Here is a 20,965-nt window from a genome sequence, read left to right as displayed (position 1 = left end):
CTATTAAATAATATTGATTTCTATAATTAATGTTTATAAAACGTTTTTTTTAAATTTAAAAGAACGCTAAGTTGTGCTTGCAAAACATTTTTATAAATTGAACATCTCTTTCATTATTTCACCGTGAATATGAATTATAACGTTTTTATCATCCAACCCATATAATACACAACTTAATAAGCTAGTGAGTTTATATAAAACAAAAATTCAAAGAAAAGTAAGCCTCTAAATTTCTATCAAAATTTAAATACTAGAAAACTATTGGATAAGTAAACTTTGTTAGAAGGAGTATGTGATGAAAAGAACACCACCAACCAACCAACTTAAGACGTGAAGTGTGCGGCACACTGTGTGCCTATACTAGTAACACTAGTTAGAAATCAGCGCGATGCTGCGGCGACGACAATTTGCAATGTTATACTCATTTTAGTTAGTTTATCAATCATCTAATGATATATAATGATATATGTTATATACTACTTATGTTAGTTATCTTATACGTATAAAACATTATAAAAGATTATTATGATTTTTACTTTAGTTTTCATATAGTTTTCAAGATTTTAGCATAAGTTTGGGCTATCTACATCATAAGCCTTACACGTCTCAGTTAAATACTAATTTAACATTAAAATTATCAACTACGTACTTCTACAAACCACAGTTTAATAACACATACAAGAAATCCACACAAGTTGCACTTGCTATATATTTAATATATAACATTTATTCACAGAAACAAATGATTTTCACAACACTTGTGTTTCAAGTGACCATCTCATATGTGATATGGTTGTTGATAAAAAATAAGAAAAGAAAGATACAAATTACATTTAACTTTTTATTAACGGATTTAAAATATATAGAAAGGGTCTTTAAAACTTGACTTCTAGAAACAATACACAAAGTTTGAATTCACTTAAAAACAACCCAAAAAACGTTTTAGTCAATAGATTTAAAACATATTGTATGCTTGATAAGATTAAGGTAGGTACTAATAAATAAACTTCATTAACCTTAACAAACAAATCAGCAACATTCGCGGTCGGATGCGGAATTCTTTCATCGATCACAAATAAACTCTTCGGGTATTGTATTTGTTGTTTTTTGGTTGCAAAACAGCCTCATTTCACCTTTGCTTTTAAAAATCTACACACCATAAAATTACAATTACATTATTTGGTCAATAAATAATAATACTAATAATAATATAATGGAAAATGACAGTTGATTTAAAAGACAAAAAGCAATCAATAAGCGAAGAAAACATTATCAAAGACTAACCTCGCCGTTGCAAGTGAAAGTTGGGGTGGAGGTCACCGTCAATAAAAATAATCTGGCGAATAGAGGCCACAAATACTCTTCCTCTGTCACTCATTTTCAAAAGAAACAAAACAAAAATCATATGATATACTTGAATCATGTGTGAAAGATGAATCATATATATAGATATACCTTTCTGTGTTCTCTCTCTCTCTTCAGGTTGAGACTGAACATCTCTTGCCACTTTTGTGCCACAATCTCCGCTGCTCACATTGCCATTTGAGACCATATTCGGTTCAGTCATCCGTAAAAAAAAAGCAATACAAGATATATTAATCTAGGCTACTGATCAAATAAAAAATTCTATTCTCACAACATCTTTCTGTACATAAATTGATTATAAATAACATTATTAGAAACTTTATAAATTGAAGGCATAGAACTGTTTTCATGGTTGACACTCAAAAGTCCTAACAAAAAAAAAATTAAATAAAGAACTCAATCAATCACCTGCTAAAAGAAATGACGGCCCTCGTCTTCCTCCAATATGCCCTTCTCAACAATGTAATCGAACAACTCATAAAATGGATGATATGCGGATGCATAAATAATCTTAACATCCTGATCTATTTTCTAACTGCAAGAGCAAGAAAAGTGTACTCAGGGAACATGTAACTTCAAGCTAAAATAATGAGGCAGTCAAATATATTGTTTTTAATATGTTCCTACATTGTTCTTATATGTCCATTGTTATTATCTTGCAACGGTTAAGGATCTTTAGTTCTTTACCATACACTGCAACTTTCACCTTTTCAAAAGAACCAATACCAAGTGTTTTCCCAAGCTTGAAGCAAGATAAGTTAAATGAGAAAATATAGCAAATATAATGAAAAACAAAAACGGGTAGAAGCAAATATGTTCGTTGTTCGGTTAGAGTTAAAACAAATACACGCGACCATGTTCGTTTTCTTAACGAACGAACACGAACAAGAAAACCAGTTTGTTAAATTGTTCTTTTTCTAGCATTTATCGGCTAAAGTTAAACAAAGGAACACAAATATGCAACATTCGTGTTCGTTTGGTTTATTTACAAGCCTAAATTAAAACAAATGAACACATACATATTGAATTTCAATCTCTTAAGACGATTAAATATATAAAAAAGAGACTGAAATTCACCTTCAACAAACTGTCTAACTTATCAAAATGATTTATCATCTTTTCAAATTCCTTGGTGGTATTAAGTAAGGATCTATCGATGTAGTTGCTTCAAATCCACTGAGAGCCCTTTCATAATTTTTTATACCGGATTAAGTGAAAAAAATTTCGAGTAAAAAATAGATAGACCGAAAATGAATCGAAAGAACACGTGTGAGGCTTGTTCATGTTCACTCATTTAACTTTAACGAAACAAATGAATGAACACGAACATCTAAAAAACAAATTTTCATGTTCATGTTCATGTTCTAACCGAATAGCTAACAAACATAAATGAATACAAATGAGCATAAAGGAAAACAAACAAACACTAATTAAAAGTAAAGATCAATATCCAAATTCAAGTCTGAAATACTATCATCTTCCTGATTAGATCCAGTCACGTGGTTGGCTTCGTTTAACCCGTTTGTCATTATGTAGCCAGAGTCCATAGTGCTATTCTACCCCTCTATTCCTTCAAATTTACATGTTGAGTAGTCAAATCTTATTTGATGCTTTGCAACAAGTGTTTAAATAAACAGGACATGTTTGGGTAATTTTAGTCGTGTATTTGTTTGTAAAACCGTGTGCTATAAACGGTTTATTACTTGTGGGATGCTCGGTTACTCATTAATTGTTGTTGTCGGATATGCTCGTTAGTTTGTTAAAAATCACTCATTGTGATTCTCGAGTACTTTTGTTACTACTTTACATTTTATGTGAGTTTATTTATCCAATGAATTAGAAACAGATAAATAGTAAAGCCGGTGAAATTAGTAGATTATGATATTATAAAGACAAAGAAAATGTTTACGTGCATGGTTTAGGTAACCATGTATGCATGTTTCGGGTAACTGGGTCATGTATTACCTAATATCATATACGTCTTATACTTATACTTGTGAACCGGAAAGTGAGCGTATAAACATCTCTTGCAATTTTCATTATTATTTATGGATATATATAAAAATAAGAAATATAATTTATGTTATGATTAATAACTATTTGTAACATCCGCTCATCATTTTAATATTTAACATCTATAAAATTACAACGTTTTAATTAATTAAATTACTTTTTTTTATTATTTTAAGATTCTCTTGATTACTTTTATTTATAAGATTTTTAAGACTTTTTCACTATTGTATATGTATGTTGTTCACAACATTGCACACTAAATCTTATGAATTTGATGATCAACAATGGATCAAAAGAATGCTAATCATAGATCATGACTACTCATGATGATTCACCATGCTTAAAGAAAAAGGTACCTAGATGACTTCCGACATCATTATACATCTCCAAATGCTAACAAATTTTCATTAGTTTACATAGTAAACCTACATTAAAAATAAGTAAATTCTAAGTAAAGCCAAATTAACTAAAATATTATTCTATTAAAGTTTCAAACGTCTGTAAACGTAATACACCCGCGGTCAAATTAATATTTCCATCCTCTTTTTAAAACACTTCATTTATATCCAATGTTTTTTTTTCTTATATATGCTTTTCTTTATACATAATTATGTGTTTAATCCAGGTTCACCATCCTCATTACTTGAAAGTTATGGCATGTCTTTCGACATGTCTTTTACAATTGTATTGTGAAGCATAATACATGCATACATTACATTACTTATTGCTTTAGGCTCTACATTCTTGTCAAATCTCTTATACCTCTCCCACCGAGCTTGGAGGATACTGAAGGCTCCCTGAACATCCTTTCTTGCATATTCATGACGGACTTTAACTACAGAGGCGCAGGGGTGGCCCCGACCCCCCCTGTTTTTCGTGCGTTAGTGTAAATTTAGCCGTTTTTCATCCGAAATATTTTATGCGTAGTGTAAATTTGCCTGTTTTCGACCAAAAATTTAAGCCCGGCCCCCCTCTTTTATGAAATTTTTTATACATTTTGAGTTCGGCCCCCTCGGCATTCATGTCCAAGCTTCGCCAATGACTTTAAATGCATGCATCTTATGTTTGTGGATATGTGAAACTTTTTTACTATTATACCCCATTCAAGATATATGTTTATAAAACATGTCTTTCATATATTCAGTAAATCAACTACAAACAAAAGATCAAGAAATCATAGAAGGTTCACTACATATGTCATGAACATCTTGTGGATCGACCGCCTAAGTTCAATATTAACTAACATTATGAGATATATGTACGGATAAACAAGAATACATGTAATACAAGATCTAGATTTAAGAGCACATAGTTATCTCCTACAACCGCAAAAATAATTGTTGCATTCTACCTCAATATGTTATGAAACGGAAAACATCTATTCTAATAAAAGACTACCTACTTTTGCCACTTGTCAATCTCATAGTCCTTCTCACATTTTATTCACTTATTTCAATATATGACCCTTATCTTTTAAGTCATTTCAATATATGACACATTCAAGTTTGTTTTTATTATATGTAAATCTTAATCGATTCATTCATTAACGTTAGTGGTGAAATAAGAAAATAATGAAATATTAAAATTAATGTTGCAGGTTTGTTAGAATAAAACTTTAAAGTCACAAGTATTGCAAGTTAAAGCAAATAAATGTGCATCATTATCGAATAATTTGGATTTGTATGGTAAACTACAAATTGTTTTTTAAACTGCGATTTAAGCAACAATGCATAATTTGAACCCAGAAAAATGTGTATTTTCTTAAAATTCTTCAAACGTTTTGTATAAATATTGCAAGCATTGAGAATACATATTATATATATCTTGGTGTTTAGCATTAAATTATTGAAGTTGAATATGATAATTATAATTTATATGTATACCGATTACTATATGGTATGTCATTTATTTATATGATTTTTTTAGCTTAGCATAAAGGGTTTTAGCAATAAGAAAGTCAATATTTAATTTTCAATATTTTATTCTATAACTTTGACCAAAATGCTTAATAACCATATATTTTCACATTAATATAAAAAAATAGTTAATCCGGTCAAAAGTCATTTACCATGTTTCCAACAAATCTGAAATCTTTATTTTTTTTTCCTATGAGTTGTTAAAATATACATATCGGTTAATTAAATATTCCAATAACTCCCATAATGTTAACTAATAACACGGGATTAGTATTTAAATTTTAAACATTTCTTATCCAATACTTTCAACTATTATAAATAAGAATTACTATTTTCACTTTATCACGCCTGCTTGCGGTGCGCACATATAATGTATATATGTGTGAACCCTTGGGTGGGCAAAAGTAAAATTGCACTAATTTTGACGTTATTTTACTAATCACGTGAAAATAACGTTAAAAGTGGCGGAAGGTTAATCAGGTATCATGTGGTGGCGTTGATAGCCGAAAGACAAGGGCACATGCACCAATCAGCCGGTGTCCCGATGATTGAGTGTTATGTGTCTTATGTCCAAGGCTTGATTCAAAACTACTATCGAGCCGGGGGTCTCACCGGAAGCAGCCTCTCTATCCCTATGGGATAGAGGTAAGGCTGTCTACATCTTACCCTCCTCAGACCCTACCATAGCATTGCTATTGGTGGGATATACTGAGTACGATGATGATGATGATGATGATGATGATGATGATGATGATTTTCACTTTATGCAACTTTAAATCTTCTAATATCATGCTAACTCAGAAATATGAACATGGCTTTAAGGTTAGTATTTCTTTGTCATTTTCCATTAACATGAAATAAAAAAATTATTTTGTTATATTTTAATTTCCGCCATTGTACACTACATTTGTGATTGTATTAGTTGGTACACATTTAATGATTATAGCATAAAGTTTTTAACAATTACCCGTGTAATACACTTGAAATAATCAAACAAATATTTAACTGCATGTAATAGAAAGAAAATCTAAAGTGCAAGAGTTACTATTTCCTTTTGAAATTAAAAGAGTTTGTACTAAAAGACAAAATCACCAAACTTGAAAACCAATTAAAGACAACAAAGAAGGTTAAAAGAAAGCATAGTATAAACGGCTAGTACCATAAAGCATTCAAATCAATGCAACTACTCTAAGGCCATATGTAGTGTGCGAACAAATAGGGAGGTTTTGGGGTGAGAACATCACCCCTTGTTGACTGGGCGCCACACGACACAAAACGCCCCAATTTGTAGCCCCTCCACTACGCATAGCCTAACACTCAAAAACGATACTCAATGTGCGTGTCTAAAAGCATATCCCTTGACAGAGGACACAAGATACGTTTAACAACATCATAAAGTTAACTATAAAACTTCGTCTCTTGTCGTCTCTTAGTTTGTCTTCTCCACGCTCCATCTTTCCATTGGAGCTCCGCCTTTCTCTATAAAGACGTCAGGTCCACCCCTCACCTCTCCTCTAATCAGCGAAGATAGTATTAAATGATGCAAAAACGATAAAACCATGAGAATCTACATTATAAGCAAACAAATACTTTCAAACTAATAATCAATTACATTAAGAAGTTATTTTCTTTATCTATACATCTACAAATCAAATCTTTTGTGAAGTGCCTATTCTTCATATCTTCCAATTCAAATGTATACTCAATTCTCAACAAAACCATAGTACCTTTTAATACAGGAATGACCGTAAGGCGAACGATGACTCTTAAAAGGAGATTTCCAATAAAAAAAAATTCTTTATGTATAATAAATACTAGGTGATTTTAAGGTAAAAACTCATAAACATGCTTATTATTAATTTGCTGACGTGTGATGAATATTTTGGATGAGGATGATTTTTTTTAACAGCAAAGCATATATAGATAGAACAAAAAAAATTATCAGCTAGCTGCTAGAGAGAACGTACAGACCACAAACAAAGAGAAAAACAAAACGAAACAAAAGAACACACTCGAGCTAAAACATAATAAAATAAAAAGGATTAACACTCCAGTTCTCCCAAGTAATCTGTTTGTGCATAGATCGTGATTTGATTCACCCGAACATATTGATCTTGATATCTTCCAAAATAACCTCCTTCGGGAGACACCTATTATTAAAGATCTTAGCATTACTCCGCTTCCAAATATACCATAGAAGGTATATATAATTGCATATAGAATCCTCTTACCCAACATGGAATCGCCACTCACCGGCTAATATACCCAAAGCATTTGAGTAGACATATTGATACACTATTATATTCTATATAACTTAGTTTATCATATATCAGTGTTTTGTATATACACTTGGTACATGTCCTTACATAGCTACATATTTTTTGCAAGCATAAAATAAATAAAAAGTTTATCCTTCTTACTTTTAGAAAGATTTTTTATTCTTATCTCACAAAAATAATTTCTAAAATAGTAATGTTTAAAAGGAATCTATGTGTTATAATTAGAGGAATGAGACAGAGGCTTTTTAAATTTGAAAAGTTCGATACCTTAAATACAGTAAAGTCATCATTATAAAAAAATTGATCAATAAAATTTTAATTAAAATAATATTAATATGATATGATATAATATAATATAAAATGTTTCGCTGCAAATAAAGATAGTACTATAAAATCAAGTATTATGAGAATCTAAAGCAGGTTGGTCCTACTAGATTTCACACACACTCCAACACAATCTGTTTCTAAAAACAGCTTTGAGTTTTGTTTATTGCTACGGTATAAACAAACTCAGACCAACCAACCAAACATAATAAAACATTTAATTCGAAACAGTTTGTTTCCCGCGAACCCATTTTTTTTCAAACTATCACATAACACATGCAGCCATGAATCATAATAATAATAATAAAGCAACCTCATAATTTTCACTTCTCTCTCACTCCAACCCCTTCATTATTATTATTATTATCTCTCACCGACTGCTACCCTCTGAATCATAGATCTCCGGCTACAATACCCAGTTCTCCGATCACCGGTCAGCCAGGTCAGTCACTTTTCCGGCCAGTATTGCCAACAATCATAAAAGTTATTTTTAACAACCTCCTGATACATGGTAGGATTAATATATACTAGTTTTCGTAATTTGAATTCTTATAAATTATTATTATTAATTTTATTGTGATTATTATTATTATTATTAAATTTGTTTTTTGTTATGTTTTAACAACCTCCTAATATACCGTAGGATTAATATATAGTAGTTTTGTTTTAATTTGAATTCTAATAAGTTATTATTTATTTATTGTTAATATTATTGTTATTTATTTATTTATTTATTTTTTGGGTTTAACAACCTCCTGATATATCGTAGGATTAATATAGCAGTTTTGTTGTCATTTGAATTCTAGTAAATTATTATTATTATAATATTATTATTATTTTTTTTGTGCAGAATAATGGTATTAAACTATTACTGATGAATTAGTTGGATTTGGTTATCTGATTTATTGAAATAAATTTGGAAATTTGTGATCATTTCTGAAAATGGATGAAAGAGGAGAAAGTTCATTTTATGTTCCTGTGACACCCGAGAAGCCCGGCCGACCCAACCCGAACCCGATCTGTAAAAACTGGCTTGAAAATCCATTTGATGGAGCTGTTTTTGAAGAAACATCATTTTTCGGGTCAACGAGTCAAACTTATGATGTTACTAGTGGAATGTGTAATAATATGTTTTCCATAGATGATGTGGAAACATGGAATAATATTTCTTGTAGAGATTTGCTTGCGCTTGCAGACGCCTCGATCCGAAAAGCTTCGGATTATGGCGGGGTCGGTGGTGAGCGGTTAAGCTTGTGTGATCTCAATTTACCGCCACAAGCAATGGCGGAACCGGTAGTAAACACGGGTTTATCGTTGCAGTTTACACCATTGACACCAGACCAGACGAAAAGAGCGTCTGATGTAGTAACGCGAAATGACGATGAACGAGTGATTGAAACGCCACAACAGAAGCCGAAAAGAAGAAAGCATAGACCGAAAGTGGTTACGGAAGGTAAGCCCAAAAGAGAAAGAAAGGCCACAACACCAAAGCCCGAATGGGCATCGACCAGGAAGAGGAAGTATGTGAGGAGAAAGGGGGTTGAAAAGTCAACGGAAAGACCCGAGGAAACGAGTGGGGTCATACATCCGAGCCCGGATCAAGAAAGTAAGAAAACGTGTAAGAGAAAGCTCGAGTTTGATGAATGTGATAAGCAGGCGGATGTAACGGTTGAGAAAACATGCATAGTGGTTAGTGAAGCGGTGGAAAATTACGAAAAAGTACATGAAACCGAGACCCTGAACCCGATCACCCCTAGCAAAACCGAGCTACCACAGGGGAGATTAAAAAGGAAGTACACGAAAGCAAAATGTAAGATAAATTTCTTACAATGTGAAAGCATATGTGATATTGATGTGTTGATTAACCGATTCGAGTGGCTGCATATTAACGATGAGAAAAATGCTCTTGTTGTATATCACCAAGACAGAAGTCTCGTTCCTTACGAAGGTTTGTTTAATCCGGTGAAGAAAAGAAAGCAACGACCTAAAGTTGACCTTGATGACGAGACGAATAGAGTTTGGATGCTTTTATTGGAAAATATTAATAGTGAAGGAATAGACGGGACGGATGAGGATAAGGCGAAATGGTGGGAAGAAGAACGAAGAGTGTTTCGTGGGCGAGTAGATTCATTTATAGCAAGAATGCATCTTGTACAAGGTAAATATTACATTATCAAAAAATAAAGAGTAAACTGCAGTTTTCGTCCCTGTGGTTTGTCCAAATCTGCGATTTTAGTCCAATAGTTTCAAATTTGCGATTGTCGTCCATGTGGTTTCATTTCAACTGCAATTTATCCCGAATTCATTAACCCCGTTAATTCTGGTCATTAAATCGATCAGTGTACCCTTCACGTGAGGGGCAATTTTTTCCTTTTTTTCCCGGATACACCCTAGCCCCTCACGTGAGGGGGGCTTGCGAATTTGGGGAGAAGAGGGACAAAAATGCCCCTCACATCACATGAGGGGCACGCTAATGGTTTTAACGACCAGACTTAACGGGGTTAATGAATCTGGGTTTAATTGCAAGTGAAATGAAACCACATGGAAGACAATTGCAAATTTGAAACTATTGGACTAAAACCGCAGATTTGGGCAAACCACGGGACGAAAACCGCAGTTCACTCAAAAATAAAATTTGAATCATTTTAGTCTTAAATACTGAAAATGTAAGTTTTGCAGGTGATAGACGATTCTCTAAGTGGAAAGGGTCTGTTTTGGATTCAGTCGTTGGAGTTTTTCTAACTCAAAATGTATCAGATCATTTATCCAGGTAAGATATAAAGAAATAACTACAAATAAGTTCGATCCCGAGTTCCCGACTATGAAAACTAATATAATTACTCAATATTGCAGTTCGGCTTTTATGTCACTTGCTTCACGGTATCCCCTCAAGCCAAACACCGCCTGCAATGAACCGCTTCATGACGAGGAATCATGTGTAGACTTGAATGATAATACAGAATGTGAAGTTGCAGAGTTGTTCGAAAAAGATTTAGAAATATGCACGGAATCGGTTATAAGTCATATAGAAGTTGATGAAATAGTCTCGTCACAAAACTCTGCAGATACATGTTCCGTGCACGAATCTGAAGAACAAAAGGAGAGTGGCGAGTGCGCTTCTTTTGTAGAGTTATTGCACGTGCAAGGACCTTCAACGGCGTATGAAAGTGAAACTATTCGAAGTGAAGAAAGTGGAATATCATCAGAATCTGCAAGTCAAACTGCGATTCAGATGGTCAACATAATAAGTTCCCAAGAATCAGCAAACAGTAATTTGAATAGAAATAATCAAATAGTTAACGGTGCGGATGAGGGTTGTTCTGAAGTTAAAAATAAGAAGACTACAAAGACACAAATTAAGGTTGATTGGGATAAATTAAGATTGCAAGCGGAAGTCGAACAAAAGAGAGAAAGAACACCGAACACAATGGATTCGATGGACTATGAGGCAATAAGGGCCGCAAATGTAAATGACGTTGCTGATGCCATTAAGGAAAGGGGTATGAATAATCGGCTCGCTGCAAGAATTAAGGTACAATATATCGTTCCATAACGAATATTATTATATTATAAGTGGTAATCTCAAGAAGTAGATTTTGATATTAGTTACATGATACATTGATACAGGATATGCTTGACCGCGTAGTTGAAGACCATGGAAGCATTGATCTTGAATGGTTAAGAGACGTTCCACCCGATAAAGCCAAGTAAGGTTTTCAGAGCTTGGACACATTAAGTTCAAAATTAAAATAGTTAAAAAATAGAACTAACAATTTTTTATTTTATTTTATTTTTTTTTTTAATTTAGGGAGTGTTTGTTAAGCTTTAAAGGCTTGGGCTTGAAAAGTGTGGAGTGTATTCGACTTCTAACGCTTCATCATCTTGCATTCCCGGTAAGCATTATGCTCGAGAGATATTTATTCATTCTAATAAGGTATTTATGATATAATATTTAAAGATTCTTAACATTAATAATTTCGACTAGGTTGATACGAATGTGGGACGTATAGCTGTAAGACTTGGATAGGTACCCCTGCAACCACTTCCCGAGTCCCTTCAGTTGCATCTTTTAGAACTGTAAGGACTAAAGCGTATGCAAAGTTTATTACTTATAAAGAAAAGACTTAATTAACGCTCTTATGTGCACACAGGTATCCAATTCAGGAGACGATTCAAAAGTATTTATGGCCGAGACTTTGCAAGCTTGACCAGAAAACTTTGTATGCCAACAATTTTCATGCACTGATGTTATACATATAGTTATTTATCGAGTTATTAGCGTTTCTTATAAAATTTCATTATTATCAGGTATGAACTGCATTACCAGATGATAACATTTGGAAAGGTAAGACGATTTATATATATACAAGGCATCTCCGTGACTATTGCTAACGTAAGTATGTAACTTTTGTAGGTTTTTTGTACAAAGACCAAACCAAATTGCAATGCGTGTCCGCTGAGAGCAGAGTGCAGACATTTTGCTAGTGCATTTGCAAGGTACGAGCTGCATCTTTTTTAATCATTTCCAATGCAATGTTGACTAAATTCTGTATAGGTGTGCAAATGAGCCGAGCCGAGCCAAGCCCGAGCTCTGCTCATTTTGAGCTCTATTTTCAAAGCTCGAGCTAGGCTCGTGAGTAGATTTTAAAGCTTGGCTCTGGCTCGGCTCGTTTACTATTTATTAATTATTTTTTATTAATTATAATTATTTTATATTTTTTTCCTATTATAGTTTGGTGTATAAAATAATATATATTATTTAGTTATTTTTATTTTTTTCATAATATTATATATATTAGTTAATAATTATTATAAATATATTTCAAAAAATTATATAAATGACAGTGCGGGTCAACCCACGTCATGATCATAGATTAATAATGCATAATCCAATTCACTAACGACGATTTTCACTATAGTGCAAGGCTGACATTACCAGCACCAGAAGAGAGTATAGCAGGTTTAACCGAAAATAAAACCGGTCAAAATCCAATTGGGATGATAGATTTACCTTCATCTAGTGAACAACCGAAACAACTATCAGAAATCCAAAACTGCAACTCTGTTATTGAAGAACCGACAACACCAGGGCCTAATATTGAGGTACCGGCATCACCAGAACCGGAAGAACTACAACAAGAAGTATATGATATAGAGGACTTCAATGAAGACACCGAAGAAATTCCAATGATTAAGCTCAACATCAAACAGTTCACTCAGAACTTGCAGACTTACATGGAAAGTCACATGGAACTTGTGGAAGGTGACATGTCAAAGGCGTTAGTCGCGTTAACATCGGAAGCTGCCTCGATACCTACACCTAAACTTAAAAATGTCAGTCATCTAAGAACAGAACACCAAGTGTAAGCAATCGTTAACTTGCTAATGCTATTATTTCTATGTAAGTTTGTTCATGCATTTATTTTATTAATGGCATTTTCATATTAACTTTGTAGGTACGAGCTTCCGGATTCACATCCTCTCTTGGGAGGGGTAAGAACATTTTAAAAAGAAAACATAAATTGTATATTTATTACATTTCGGTTTCTTAACCAATTATTATTAAATTTCAGCTGGAGATACGGGAACATGATGATCCTTGCCCGTACCTTCTAGCGATTTGGACACCTGGTAAGTAGGAAGTAGAGAATTGAAAACGTAATTATATAATCGGTTTTGTGGTTGCTGATTACATTTATTGTCTTTTGATGTTTGTTTATACTAGGTGAAACTGCAGATTCGATTCAGCCGCCAGAAGGACAATGTTGCTCTCAAGAGTCTGGAACATTGTGCAACGAAGAAACATGTTTTTTTTGCAATAGTACACGCGAGGCAAATTCGCAAACCGTTCGTGGGACCCTCCTGGTGAGTATTCATTTATTTTAACTTTGCATTAAACTAAAGTCAACTTACTAAAACAGAAAAGTCAAACTTGTTGACTTTCAAAGCATCAGCCTAGAGGTGGCAAATGTGACCCATGGGTTGTATTAAAATTTATATAAATGGGTCAAACCAAAAAAAGAAAATGACTGGAACGGGTCAAAACGCTTCAAAGTTTTTTTTTTTTTTTTTTTTAATGGAATGACAAAAACGGAGGAAAACTTTTATTTTTTTTATTTTTTTAGTTTTTGATTTATATTTCGAGTTATGATTTTTTAATTTCTTTTTTTCCTTTTTAGTGAGAGGTTTTTGAAATGGGTCAAAATGGGTTGAGATTTCAAAAACCCCTCATTATAAAATTCAAAAAAACAATTAAAAAATCATAACTTGAAATATAAGTCAAAAACTAAGAAGTTTCCTCCGTTTATCTCGTTTTATAAAAAAAAACCCTTGAGAAATGCCGACCCGTTTCAATCATTTTCTTTTTTTAGTTTGGCCCATTCTGACCCATTATATACATTTTAATACAACCCATGCAAGTTTACAACCCAATGGGTCACATTTGCCACCCCTACATCAGCCTAATAAATATATATTAAGAAACTTGATTCAAGATATATAAGATTTTCAGGATGTTGCATGATCTTATTATATGTTTGTGTGATCTCAATCTTGCATGCGTGCTATGAACAGATACCGTGCCGAACTGCAATGAGAGGGAGTTTTCCACTCAACGGTACATATTTTCAAGTCAATGAGGTATATCATGATGCTGACTCAGCTAAACTAAATTATTTCTTACTGTAATTGTTCTGCTTTAAAACAATAACACTTCGAATGAGTTGCAGGTGTTTGCAGACCACGAGTCAAGCCTTAACCCGATCGACGTACCCAGAGCTTGGTTATGGAATTTACCAAGACGAACCGTGTATTTTGGAACTTCCATACCGACAATATTTAAAGGTAGAAAGTATTTATATGCATAATATCAGTTAAACTTTAATGTATACCAAACTCACTCGTTAAATATTAATGATTATTTGTCAGGCCTGACAACAGAGGATATTCAATACTGCTTCTGGAAAGGTATGCAGATATATTAAGTCCTGGAAAAAACATGCGGGTCGGGTTGGGTGGTGGGTCAAAATAGGTTCTGAGCAAAATGAGTTTACAGATCCGTTTTATTCAATTGTGGTTCATGTTTAAAAGAATATTGGTTTTGATTAAAACTTCGATTTGAGAAAATACTTGAATGTAGGGGTGCAAACGAGCCGAGCCAGCTCGTAAGCTACTCGAGACTGGCTCGTTAGAAGCTCGAATTGAGTCCAAGCTTCACTTGTTGAAATCGAGCCTGTTTGTGAGCCTAAAGGAGCCTATTATTTTATATAATTTTTATTTAATGTATTGAATATATATTTATATATTAATATTATTACATATAAAAGTATAATAAAAATTAATAAATAATATATATTATGTTGTATATAAAATTATAATAAAGAAACATATAAAATAATAAAAATTTTTATAAAAATAATTAATAAATAATAAATGATCCAAGCCCCAACCGGACTTGAGCTTGAAAAAACGTCTCACGACCCAAGCTTGAGTTTTATAAAAAGAGCTCAAAACAAGCCCAGGTCGAGCCTAGTTGTGCTCGGGCTTGAATGCAACTGCTTTTTTTTTTCTGAGTGTTGGTTTTGTTAATGTTTCACAGGGTTTGTTTGTGTGAGAGGATTTGACCAGAAGACACGAGCACCGCGTCCGCTTATGGCCAGGCTGCACTTTCCTGCTAGCAGGTTAAACAAGTCAAAGCCGAAGACCGAAGAGAAAGAGAAGTTAAAGCAGTAGACAATTAGCAGTAGCGGACATGAGAGAGTAGCATGATTCGTAGTTCAGTAATCGTAGACACAGCAGTTAACTTGTCGACCCGAAGAAAAAAATAAGATATTTTGTTACGTTAGTTTTTTTTTCTAGAGATAATACAGTTTTTCCTATCAGTTCTTTTTTTTTTCCGACTACATCGATAACGCGATAAAGCATCATATGAAGGCATCAAATATGAGAATGAGAATGGCTAATATGCAAAAGATGATTTTCTTTACACATCATAATTCTGTGATTTTCATCACTAAGGGAATAAGTTTCAATAATGACCACCAAATCTTGGGGGGTGCAAACGAGCCGATAGGAAGATCAAAACGACCGAGCTTTGTCGATCCCGAGTCTCAAATAAAGCCCTTGTAGTTATCGAGCCCAAGCTTTGTGTGTTTTTTAGCTTTAACTCTCGTGGGTGTGTATTAATTAATTTTATACTACATAACCAAGCACGAGCTGAGCTTTGGCTCACGTAAGGTACTCCACACAAGCTCAAGCCAAGATTAGGCTCGTTAAGATTTTTCTCAATGTATAATTGTATATAACTAATGGATAATAAACGAGCCAAACATGAGTTTGAAAAAAACAATTCACGAGCCTAGCTCAAGCTCTGGAAAAAGATCTCGAAACGATCTGAGCTCGGTCACTCGATGCTCTGATAACGTACAGACATTGACGGTTAATCCAAAGGAGTAGTGATGAGATTGATAGCCTATGGAATCGATTGGCGATTTTGGTCAATTTGCTTTATACTAGTATATTTATTATACTTCCCTAAGTTTTATAAAATCACTTATTTGTTTTTATAGATTTATTGTGTTCTATAAAACATTTGCATTTTTTTGGTCAATTCCTATCATCTCAGTCTTTTATAAACATTTGAGTTCAATTTATAAAATGATATTAAGGCTCAACTTAAACATCATCATTTCTCTTTTTCTCTTTTGTACCGTGGCTTCGTCTAAATGCAATGGGTCTAGGGATCATTGATCATGAACGCGACTAGGTTTGGATTGTTGTCTATTCATTCGTATTCGTTTGATTGAAATAATTTGTTAAGAGATGTTACAATGAATGTTGACATTATTGTGAATCTCATGATTGTACCAAACTCGCCATTAGATTAAGGTAGTTATGGATACGACAATTGATGTCGTGGGGCGTGACTCGTTTTATTTGATTCGATGTGCAATCAATTATTATGTGTTTGTAACCTAAATCAAGTGCAACCTTTAGAAATCCATCATTGATCAAAACAAAAAAAAAAGCAAATAAAAATGTGATTGCTTGTTTCTTAAGTTGATTTGCAAATGGCTTACTTTAATAATCACTCATAGGACTGCAGGAGTATGCATGGGTCTATTTTGGGCCAAAAACGAATCAAACCTAGAATTTCGACTTCAGTAAACCGATTAAAACTAACGATTTTGCATGAATTCGGTTTGGTTATGAAATTTTTGCCTAAATTAACAGATGAGTGCCATTAATCGAATAACAAACATTCAAACAAGTTCGGTGCAATTTGATATGGTTCAACCAAAACTGAACATGATTTTCGGTTTAAGTTAAATCGGTTTTTTTGTCTACTCGCCCCCAAGACTCACCACATGTGGCTTTGCTTGTTAGTCCAACAAGACATTACATGCCACAAGTGTATACTGATATCACACATGTATATATAATTAAGTTTTATGACTTGATGAAGATAACTAATCATAAGACAATTAGACCAAGTCTATCTGCATCATAAGCCAATTAGATTTTATCATTGATCGAAAATTAGACGCCGATGTTCTCAACGTGATAAAAATTTATGTTTATTTCAAAAAAAATTTAATGGCTAACACATACTACCCAAAAATCTACTCCTGAAATCCACTTATTACCCACTCTGTGGGACTCAAACCCGCACCATTTTAGTGATGATAAACACCATATATCACTAGGCCAAAAGGCCATGGCATCATACATAATTATATATACACCTGGTACTAAGAGTGAATTTTTTTTATTCACATAAATGCCTCTGATCTAACAACTAAAAATTTCCAAATGTTTAGATCAAAATATATTTTAAATTTTAAACAGAAGGCAATTGTGATGAAGAAATATGAATTGTGAATAATAGTGAAAAATAAAAATATTCACATACTTACTTGGCCTGTCTTACCGAATTTAACGAACCGAAGACTGCATCCTAGCGACCTGCAGAAAAGAAAACAATGAAAGATTTGAGATTATACACACTAAATAAAATAATAAAGTGAACATTAAGTCGATAAACATATGTATGTATATGAATCCCAATGAAGAAATATGCTACGAAAAGAGCAAAAATCTAACATCTACTTGTTAGAAAAGCTGCTAAACGATCGAGCAGCAAAGAATCATTCGAAGCAAACTGTAATTATATTCAAAACTATAAAAAATATAAAAAACAAACTAATCATCTATCATCTCAAATATTTGATAATAGTTTTATGAGTCTATAAAAATCCCTATCAACCAAACCAACTTGGGATTCAAAACCCGTATTGGTTGGTTTCCTGAGACTTGCTAGCTTCGCCACTCATCCAATTCTCAGCGCCCAAATCAGCCAAATTCCAAAACTCAGACAACTCGCCACCTGGCAAACCGAACTCAGGATATTCAAAGTGACCACCATCATCCCATATTGTATTAGGCATTACCGAGCCAGAAACCGTCTCAAAATCAGAGTTCCATATATCTTCCTGTTTAACGATTGCAGCATCGTAATCCAAACTGAAATCAAGTTCCTGTTTCGGAAAAGGATCTTTAACCTGAACCAGATCCTGTGAATCAAGAATACGATCATGGACTTCATGTTTAATATACTTTCGACCCGTTGGTCGGTCTTTTTTAAACTTTGAGGTTTGGAAAACTTTAGCCAACGATGAGACCATCTGCTTCTGTCTATCTTCAGCCGCTTGCAGCTTTTGGTTAACTGCTTCCATGTATTGATGTGTCCCGCGTTGCTGGTTTTGTAGATCGATAACTTCTTGCATCATTTCCATCTTGTCTTTCTGTAACCTGTCCACTTCAGCTTCAACTGAAAGACTGCTGCTTTCTTCGGTTTGCTGCTGAGCTGGCAGTGACCGACGCCTGCGAATGTTTTTCAAAAGATGTCTTTTTCCTCTAAGAAAGCTTTCACATGCAAACTCCCAGCTGTCGGTATCAATCTTGCGAAAGCCCTGAACTCAATTATGCAAACAAGATTAAACAAAACCGAGACAGCATAATTCAAATACAAGAACATATGCAATTTCTACAAGAACAGCCAAAGTCACATAAAAGAACCGAAAATGACAAAATTCAAGAAAAAAGTAACATACTTTACTACACAGGTTACCTCAAATCGAGCAAAAAAGAAGTTAATTACCTCAAAAAAAGAAAACTTGTAAAGTTTGTTACCTTTTTTCTGCATTTTGCATGAAAAACATATCGCCAACGGGCCATGACAAAGTATCCAAGTACCCGACTCGAATCAGAATTAAAAAACAAGCTTCCTTTCATTATCTATAGCTAATATATTTACATGGTGATATATACAATTACAGTGAAAAGTGGAAACTAAGCTACACAGATGTATAAACCAAACCAAAAAAAAAAAAACACATAAAAATGCTAAGGAACAGAAACACAGGAGCTAAAAAGGTATAGATTGTACATATGTGTTAAGTTGTCGAACAAAGCTCGATAAATTGTTGTGCTTGAAGTTTTTCGGCAAGATTCTCCTCGAGAACTCCACGGGTTCCCACACGACGAAGCTTGCACCGGTATCACTCCATGAAATGATCTGGTCCAGTCTTGGGTCATCCACCAAATCATAAGTTTTTGATAAAAATGGCGGGATTGGTGTCTCGTGTAACCAATTGAGCGGTTTCGGAACATCCAAGTCACCAGTTCCAGTCTCTTCAGCTGCATCTGCATCATCTGTTGTCAATTGTTAATCAAAAAGTGATTAAAGGCCAATTAAATTAATGTAAGACAGTAAAATACTGAATTCAGTTAATACTGAATAATGCATTACAATATATACAGAACAAAATGCAAACCATAGATACTAATGGACTGGTTAACTAGTTTTTGGAATATAGATTACTAACCGTAACCGATTATTGGTCAAACAGTCAAAACTGGTTATTGCTGATAACTGTTTACGGTTCCTAACCTGCGTCTGAGTGGAAAAATCTCTAACCTATGTAACTAGTTACATGAGTTTTAATTTTTAAACATAGGTTTTTGGAACCGTAACCGATTATTGGTCAAACAGTTAAAACCAGTTATTGCCAATAATAACCGGTTACGGTTCCTAACCTATTTCTGAGTGGAAAAATCCCAAACCTATTTAACCAGTTACATGAGTTTTAATCTTTAAAAATAGGTTTTTTGGAATATTAGTTACTAACCGTATCTGGTTATTCGTCAAACAGTCAAAACCAGTTATTGCCAATAACCGGATACAGTTCCTAACCTATTTAACAAGTTACATGAGCTTTAATTATTTAACATACGTTTTAGAATATTAGTTACTAACCATAACCGGTTATTGGTCAAACGGTCAAAGCCAGTTATTGCCAATAACTGGTTATGGACCTCTAAGTGGGAAATCTCGAAAGTCTAGCCTATGTAACCGGTTACATAGGCTTTTAAACACAGGTTATTGGAATATCAGTTACTAACAGTAACCAATTATTAGTCAAAAGGTCAAAACCGGTTTTTTGCAATAACCGGTTACATTTCCTAACCTGTTTCTCAGTGGAAAATCTCTAACTTACATAACCGGTTCGGTTCGGTTCGGTTCAGTTATTAAACTTAACTGATGTAACCAGTTCGGTTCTGTTATTAACCGATAATAAACCTATTAAACTTATTTTAATAACCGGTTCGGTTCAGTTATTATTTATTAACCAGTTAACCGATAATAACCTATTATACTTAACTGATGTAACCAGTCCGGTTCGGTTATTAACCGGTAATAACCTATTGAAAATCCATAACCGGTTCCTAACCATCGGTTATTAACCGGTTTCGGTTACTTAATTCAGTAAAAAGACGAACCTGATCGTAACGGATGGGAACCGAAGGAAGAAGAAGAGGAGGAAAGTGAGCGTTTATAGAACGGATCCATGTATCCAAATGAGTTGTTGTAAACAAAGTGTTACGAATTAATATTAATATTATGAAGGGAGTATTTGGTCCCATATATATAGGTAACGAGTGCATATTGCAGACAAGTAAAGTAAGGGGTGGAGCTTATATACTGTTAACGGTAGTACTACCGTTGTA

At 33.6% G+C, this 20,965-nt stretch overlaps 1 protein-coding gene and 1 pseudogene across 3 annotated transcripts; one reads left to right on the top strand and one right to left on the bottom strand.

Moving 5' to 3' along the window:
* Positions 1 to 8,250: 8,250 nt before the first annotated feature.
* On the top strand, positions 8,251 to 15,697 carry LOC143618950 (DNA glycosylase/AP lyase ROS1-like; annotated as a pseudogene). Its single transcript, XR_013151116.1, has 18 exons — positions 8,251 to 8,330; positions 8,748 to 10,055; positions 10,577 to 10,667; positions 10,751 to 11,429; positions 11,525 to 11,604; positions 11,706 to 11,790; positions 11,883 to 11,974; positions 12,049 to 12,117; positions 12,206 to 12,242; positions 12,312 to 12,394; positions 12,817 to 13,260; positions 13,354 to 13,390; positions 13,471 to 13,528; positions 13,623 to 13,762; positions 14,471 to 14,536; positions 14,626 to 14,740; positions 14,825 to 14,863; positions 15,495 to 15,697. The product of XR_013151116.1 is annotated as a DNA glycosylase/AP lyase ROS1-like (transcript).
* A 2,122-nt stretch (positions 15,698 to 17,819) lies between these two features.
* On the bottom strand, positions 17,820 to 20,823 carry LOC143618948 (heat stress transcription factor A-3-like). 2 transcript variants are annotated; one of them, XM_077091001.1, is made up of 3 exons: positions 20,738 to 20,823; positions 19,344 to 19,609; positions 17,820 to 18,867 (listed from the first exon to the last, which is right to left on the bottom strand). In XM_077091001.1, exons 1-3 carry the CDS (start codon positions 20,805 to 20,807, stop codon positions 18,178 to 18,180), a joined length of 1,026 nt encoding a protein of 341 aa, XP_076947116.1. In that variant the 5' UTR covers positions 20,808 to 20,823; the 3' UTR covers positions 17,820 to 18,177. The 2 variants fall into 2 exon arrangements, with proteins under 2 accessions (XP_076947116.1, XP_076947117.1); XM_077091002.1 differs by having other exon boundaries at positions 19,344 to 19,600; positions 20,738 to 20,821.
* Positions 20,824 to 20,965: the final 142 nt, after the last annotated feature.

This window comes from Bidens hawaiensis, unplaced genomic scaffold (assembly GCF_021521415.1).
Source record: "Bidens hawaiensis isolate Kalapana, Puna unplaced genomic scaffold, B.hawaiensis_p1.1 tig00002343_1, whole genome shotgun sequence".
NCBI classification, from domain to species: domain Eukaryota; kingdom Viridiplantae; phylum Streptophyta; class Magnoliopsida; order Asterales; family Asteraceae; genus Bidens; species Bidens hawaiensis.
Note: the sequence above shows the minus strand (reverse complement) of the source record. Positions and strands in the feature narration are given on the sequence as shown.

Excerpts from the sequence above, each read along its gene's own strand:
- LOC143618948 (XM_077091001.1), bottom strand. The coding sequence starts at position 20,807 with ATGGATCCGTTCTATAAACGCTCACTTTCCTCCTCTTCTTCTTCCTTC. Across the intron at positions 19,610-20,737 it reads TTCCCATCCGTTACGATCAG|ATGATGCAGATGCAGCTGAA; the intron begins GTTCGTCTTTTT and ends AATTGACAACAG. Across the intron at positions 18,868-19,343 it reads TTCGACAACTTAACACATAT|GGCTTTCGCAAGATTGATAC; the intron begins GTACAATCTATA and ends AATTGAGTTCAG.